Source organism: Nanorana parkeri, unplaced genomic scaffold, assembly GCF_000935625.1.
Source record: "Nanorana parkeri isolate BGI_ZX_2015 unplaced genomic scaffold, ASM93562v1 scaffold389, whole genome shotgun sequence".
NCBI classification, from domain to species: domain Eukaryota; kingdom Metazoa; phylum Chordata; class Amphibia; order Anura; family Dicroglossidae; genus Nanorana; species Nanorana parkeri.
The window spans coordinates 1,191,652-1,198,831 of record NW_017306657.1 but is presented as its reverse complement, the minus strand read 5'-3'; the positions used below and the strand labels follow the sequence as shown (position 1 = coordinate 1,198,831).

At 45.3% G+C, this 7,180-nt stretch overlaps 1 protein-coding gene across 1 annotated transcript in view; it reads right to left on the bottom strand.

Moving 5' to 3' along the window:
• Nucleotides 1-7,180, bottom strand: part of LOC108789356 (60S ribosomal protein L12) — an 11,107-nt gene that overhangs the window by 538 nt on the left and 3,389 nt on the right. Inside the window, exons 3-9 of the mRNA XM_018559337.1 lie at nt 7,031-7,129; nt 5,631-5,712; nt 4,666-4,752; nt 4,415-4,527; nt 1,417-1,512; nt 1,295-1,327; nt 435-614 (exon numbers count right to left, since the gene is read on the bottom strand). Of these exons, the coding sequence (XP_018414839.1) occupies nt 435-614; nt 1,295-1,327; nt 1,417-1,512; nt 4,415-4,527; nt 4,666-4,752; nt 5,631-5,712; nt 7,031-7,129 (690 nt within the window). The remainder of the gene's footprint in view (nt 1-434; nt 615-1,294; nt 1,328-1,416; nt 1,513-4,414; nt 4,528-4,665; nt 4,753-5,630; nt 5,713-7,030; nt 7,130-7,180) is intronic.

Sequence of the window (7,180 nt, the reverse complement as noted above, 5' to 3'; positions counted from 1 at the left end):
GCTGCAATCTGCACTTTGAGGGTACTGCATGACAAGTTTCTTTCTACCCCAGCCTGTAGAAATTCCAGCACTGAAACTACCTTGGTGAGTTTCGCGTTATTACCATCTGATCTCCATGCAGAATACACTTTCCACACCTTGTTGTATATTGCCAAGGTGGAAGGCTTCCGACTTGATATGAGGGTAGCAACGACCCTCTCCCTAACAGCAGGTCCTTTTCAGAAACCAGGCCGTGTTTTTTGGATGTGGAGGCATACTTTACATTGCATTGTATGCATCTCTTAATCGAGCTGCTGCAGCTTTCTGCAAAACAAAAACGACCAAGCCATAGTAAGCAACATCCATCCTCCAACACTGTGTCTACCCCAATTCTCATGCCCCCCAAACACTGAGAAATAACCGGCAAAAGGAATGGGGAACTCCCCCTCTCTTACCTTAGAGCTGCCGGCACCAGGATCCCCCAGATCAATTGATGCCATCATGGTACTTGAGTCACCCGCTGGGCTCCCTGGCCCCTCCGACTCCAGCTCCTGTGCCCCACCATTGGTGCCCCCCCTTGCGTGTGTGGGCACCGCAAGAGCCTTACGACCCACTGCTTCAGCTGTGTTGGCCATCTGTAGCGTGACCGAGCGGTTGTTGCAGCTTGGGTCTTATGACCCTCTCACCCGGAAGTGACGTCAGACGCCCGCGCCGATTTCGCGCGTCACTTCCGTCCCCGCACGTCCGCCGGAGAATCCATTCCCCCTACCACGAGGGCCACACAACTGCCTGAGAGGATGCGCCGGGCAGCGCCTAATCGCTGCCTCACCGAGGATGCCCGTGGCCGACCCCTGTTGCACCGGATCAAGGTAGGAGAATCGCCGTAAACCGCCGCCGCTGAAGCAGGGGTATCTGTGGTAGGGGAGCTCCCCTGAGCCCGCTACACCAATGGTCTAGCTGCCCTGCATACACTTATGCCGGGAAGCTATGGCACCAAGTTTAGACAGTTGGGGCTGTCCCGGAAGCCCCCCTTCATGGATACCCTAGGTCCACTGACCCTTTGCTGTACCCCTGTCGGGGGGAAGCCCCTGCTCACCAGCACGTAGGCCTAGGAAAACAACAAACATTACAATGTCCTGCTCGGCCGGAGGAAACACAAAATAACTGAAGTGTGCTAGGCTGGTACTCTTTTTATTCTAGGTGTGGGTGATGTTTCCTGTGGGAGGAGCCTATCTCTCTAATGCTGTCCTGGAAGGTGACTAGAGAAAATGTACTTTGTTCCTCACTCCTGCGTTTTTCACTTTGTGGCCCTTACAGTCTTTGTGAGAAGATCAGATGGGTCCTCTTCCTGGTGCACATATCACACAACTCAATTAATTCCTATTGGATGAACCGTACTCCACTGAAAGGCTGGGGTCAGTATGCGTATTGACCAACCATAGGACTGAACAGAGCCACAGCATGCAAGAGGACCAAGCTGTGATAATTGGCTTGCAAAAGCTGTGCAGCACCAGGCAGCCCCACGGTGCAGATCTTGAGGCGGGAAGAAGGTAAAGTATTTAATCTAGTATTGCCGAGTGAACTTGTGTGGGGTTTTATTTAGGTAGAACTTCACTAAAAGTGACATCTTCCTTTCATATAATTCACTGCAAGAATATTTTCATGCCAGCTCACAGGGGAATAGGAGTGTACTTTCTAAAGTCTGTGCTATACAACTCTCTACATTACCCTGCAAGGCAGTTTTGAATCTGGTTGTTGTAAATCTTTTTTTATTGCCATCTGGTCTTCACCAGGGTGATTTCTGCTCACTTCCCACCATGACACAACCAATAGTTCACCCCTTTTTCCGCTATGTGAGGAATATCGAAATATCTCTGAACCTGCAGGGTGAATGAAAAATCTACTGGTGTATGGCAGCTTTAGGTAGCGTACAACAGATCAGATTCTGCACAGTCCCACTCTACACTGCTTGGCTTTATTCTGTGCCAGGCAGTGGTCACTTGCATTTTATTTAAAGCTGTTAGGCTCCATTGCACAGGCATCTTAATATGCTGCATGAAGAAGAATGGGAAGGTTGAGCTTTCATCCCTACAGTCTATTTCAATTAAATTGCATCTTAAGCCATGAATAAAAATGTTATATATTGCAACACAACCCAAGAACAAAATAACAAATTTCGTTACTCACCTTTGGATTATGCTGTTTCCTACAAGAGCACTGGACACTGGCAAACAAAATTGCAGGTCAGCCGAGAGCTACTTCGGTTGTTTGTCACAATCGCTGACCTGCGCTGGGTAATGGCTAGTTGGCAGTGGATACACCGGCCTCCAAGTCCAATGTTTCACCTGCCAGGCATAACCCAGTGCAGGCCCCCTCTGCTTCAGTCATTGGCTTCCTAGCAACCAATGGCATCAGGCAGGGCCCGCTGCTACAACTACAAGTGATATGGGCAGCGGTACAGCCACGCAGGTCACTTGTATTAGGGGGGGGATAACAGTCCCACTGTATTAGATACCTCCAGCTCTCACTCTGCTATTGGCTGCAGGGCTGCTGGCAGTGTGCTCACTGATGCAGCCATCTGTGGCTTGGAAAGATGTTGACCTCTGCTTCTAGAATCTGTCAAGTTATCAGTCTTCCCTGATGGAGGTAAATGCAGCTACTTCCTATGTTCCCATTCCTGAGGCTTTACAGTCATGCAGGATTTTATTCCCCACATGGGTTTCCTGTCTATACACATGGTGAGCACTTTGGTTAAGTATTGGACTGCAGAGGCTTTGTCCAAAACTTGCTTAATCCTCATGGCCTTCGAGGGACAATGTTTCTCTGGCTCTACCCTTAAAGCAATCAGACGCTGCTGAAAGCAGGACCACTCATAGTAACATGACCATCAAAGATGCTGAGAGCAGGACCACTCATCTTAAGAAACCAAAAGAACATGCTCCAGAGTTAGCTCCCTATCTGTTAAGAAACATTCCTTTTTTAGGCCACTGACATGGCCCCCAGTCTAAGGCTCAAAGTCTGCTAAATCATCAGACAAGTCTTCCTCTGCATGAAGGTCCATACTCACTTCCCAAAATATGTTAACCTTTACAGCCACTTGGATAGCTTGCATCACAAAATCTGGGTGCGGGAGGTGGTTTCCAGGGGATAAAAGCTGGTGTTCGGACTCCCTACCCCACCACCATTCTTCCTGTGTCAATACAGAGATTAGCAGAGCTTCAAACCCTATCAGGTCTTCTGGACCAAGCTGTTATGGCCTTGATTCCTGTGAAACAATGTTTTTGCAGGGGGTTGTTTCCAAACCCACAAGGGAACGTACACCCCACCTGGGATCTCAAAGCTCTGAATGTATGCAAGCTAATAAATTCCACATGGACTCCCAACTTCTGCAGCCATCAAGTACGTGTAGCCCAATGTCCCATCTTTCTAGCGCTTTGGTTTGGGGCCATGCTATTCAGTCTCACATCTGCACCTTGTATTTTTAAAGTGCTGGAATTTAAACAGCGCTCTGTTGGCACAGGTTCAACTGTCCACACATTACAAATGCTGAATTGGATCCCACCCCTTCAGAAATTAGTGCTGAAAGCTTCCTAATTTGGAATATCTGGGACTAGTCCTAGACACATCAGGCCAGAGTGTTACCCAAGAGAAACTCATCTAGCCACACACTTATACTCCTTTGTAGTCTAGCCCCCAGTTTTACAATTTACATTTTTCTATACTTAATCACCCAAAGAAAAAAAAATCCCCATTAACTGCAAGTATTGTTAACAGCTCAGTCCAAAAAAACATTGCTTATACACAGCAATTTCCAACAGAAATGACCAAGAGTTTTTAATCAATGCCATAAATGTGAAAAAGATGTACGATTCTTTTAAGACTTGTATATATGCCAGGCATAAATGCTGTGGTTAGGTAAAAAAAGGGCAGCCATTGAACTTTGTGCCACATACCAAATCTTGGGCATGGACTAAACAGAGTAGGTTTTGGATTGTGCAAGTGGAGGAATCATACAAGAAAGTGCCTGGTAAAATTTAACTCAAGACCCCCATTGCGGCAAAGTATGCCAACTGCTAAGCTCTGCTGTTCTGGGCTCAATTCCCACCAGACGCTAGCAGATACAAAAACAGATCAGTTAATATGGGAGTAGGGCAGAGTGAGGTCAGGACTTCAGAAACTTAGTGGTATAATCTAAAGTGAATGTATTCTAATGTGCTGCAGAATTTGTTTGGGGGGGGGGCACCTGTCAGTGAAGCCCACACACACCACTCTCGACTAATACAGGACACCATATTTTACAGCAAACTGTTTTTATTAAATATTCCCACTTAAGTTCATCAAAAGGGTTATTTCTGTAGAAGAAAAAAAAAAAAAAAAAAAATGATTAAACAGGCGCTCAACTTGTCAAATGCAAATCAAACGAAGTGAAACTTACTGCTGGGCATTCAATGTCTCCACTGTTAATATCGTCAATTACATCATGTGCGGGTCTGCCATCAATATTGCAGCCAACGGATTGAGATGTGCCCAGAATCTCCTTGATGGTTCCTAGAACAAGGAGGTATAACAATCACTTTCAACATCATTGGTCAGGCAAGTTTGCCAGGAAAGTCATCAGTACAGATGGCAACAGTGCTCAGAGATGGACAGTTGACATGTTTAGCTCTTTACACCTTTAGTACTTACCAGATAGTTCTCTGGCCAGGGAACGATGTCTCATTTGACGAGCAATGGCGACAACTTCATCAAAAGTGATGCTTCCACTGTGTTTAACTGTTCAATTAAATAGAAAGGGTTAAGTAAACATATGACCCCTTCAATGAGCAGAGTAACAACTTAGTGACATTAAACCCTCAGATTTTTTTTAACAAACCAATACTGTAATGTGCGCCTTACTGTAATCCATGGTAGTTTCCCTTCTCTTTGCTGCTCTTCCTTTTAAATCCGTATCTCTTCTCATGCTGGGCAGAACTTGTTTTGCAGCAGACGGCCTTGTCTCAGGAATGGATACACGGTGTTACTATAGGCTGTAACCTGAGCCAGCACTACAGGAAGAGGCAGTCAGCTGCAAAGGGAAGTTCTCCCCAAGCATGAGAAGTCATGAGGATTTAAAAAGGAAGAGCAGCAAAGAGAAGGGAAACAACCATGGATTACAGTAAGGCACACATTACAGTATTGTTTTATGTTAAAAAATCTGAGGGTTTGTCACTTTAATACAAATGTCTCCAAACTTTCGGCACAGAGTCACTCACTGGTAGAGTGAGCCTGTTTCCTAAGCTGGAGATTGATCTTAGCACACCACTGGAATATGACCAGTCACATTTGAATGGCATAGTGGCGGGTGGCTGGGCAAAAAAACAAAACACCTAATTGATGGGGTGGCCTGTGAAATGGCAAAGGGTTTAGTTATTGAGAACATGCAGTGAACTTCATGCTCAGACAAATACCCAAGCCCTAAACAAGTCATTTTCTGCTTATTTTAAGCGAGTAACCCAAAATATTAAAGTGTCAGAAAGAGAGCCAGGGCAATATGGTCCCTCATGGTTTTCATTAAAGAAAAACTGCAGGCCACACCCAAAACGTGACTACTAAAAAAACTCTCCAAAAAAACCCATCAGAATGAGCATTTTGAAGGGTCTGATAACACTTACTGTTCTTCTGCTTCTTCCTGTCACGTGGAGGCTCCTTCAAGGCCTTGATGATCAAAGCAGAGGCAGATGGCACAACCTCAATCTGTGAAAGAAAGAAATTCAGTATCCTAATCACATAATTCCTGCCTCAGTTAATGAAACCTTCACCCAGTACAGGCGTGTAACCAGTCTTTCGGCACAGGATCAGTCACATGAAGAAAGATACTGTTTCCTAAGATGGGGTTTGCTCTTAGCTCACCACTGGAATATACTAGGTCACAGGCAGACCAGCATAGTGGCGGGTGGCTTTTACAGGACATTTAAAGGGTCTTTCCACTTTGGGATGACACCTATTTTATAATTGTTACATGTAGAAATCTTAGTTTACATTTACTTGGGTTAAGGTTTCTTAATGTCTTAATGGTTAAAATTTCTACTTGCTTCTTTGTAAAGTTAGGAAAGGCTGAGAGGGGTTAAAGGATTACAACCCTAGCTTCTCTATAGTATGCCAATACAGTTAAAGGACTATGGGGTAACGCCCCCCATAGTTCTCTTTAGTACATATCCTCCCATGCCCCGAAGCGCAGTATATAGCGGCCTATTGCCCACTATATACTGAAGACGCTGCAGCCGGGACACATCCAGACAATGCCGTCAAGATCCACCCCGCTGGCTGAGCGACAGCAGGCTCTGCCTATCTAGAGACTGACAGTCACCGCTCTATGCAGGGAGATGATTGGGGAGCAAGTGGGGGTATGTTTTCGCTCACTTCCCCATCAATAGAGCCGATGTGTGGCAGTTTCAATGTCACACGTCGGCTCTAACTATGGGGATGAGTGTAATTCACTTACGCCATAGTTCTCCTTTAAAGGATAAAATCCTACAACTACACTTGCTGCTTGAACAAATTATCCAAACTACAGTCACAGACCTTACACTAAACTTGATCACCAAGAATTAAATCCTGGCAAGCCAGAAAGTCATCTGCTGTCACATTGCAGTCCAATCAACGCTGACATCAGAAAGGAAACAATCTATGTGCAACTGCTAAACCTGATGGCGCTAAAAAAAAGGGACAGTCTTTGCTACCTTGCTTTTAAAAAGATAGGCTCTATGGCTGCCATTTACATTCTGGGCTTACTACCTAGTAAAACTACCTAGTGCAGGGGTAGAAAAACTATGGCTTCTAAGCTGTGGTGCAACTACAACTCTTTGAGGCATTGGAATACTGACAACCACAGGCATCACGCCAAGTGCACATGCTTGTTTCTTATTCACTGACCTAGATCAGGATAACTGTCCTGTTACATGCACTTTTCAAGCCAACTAAGCCTTTGCCATAATACTTTCTTTACAAAGTCCCTTCTTGAAAGGCTGTAGGAGGACACAACAGGTCAACCAATGTTCGTAAAGAGAATTACCTGGGCCTGTCTGTTCTGGATGGTCAGTTTCACAGTGATTCTCAAGCCCTTCCAGTCACCAGTTGCCTTGGCAATGTCATCACCAACCTTTTTGGGAGACTGAAAGAAAAAAAAGGAAGACATTTTACAAAAATAGCCCAACATTAAACC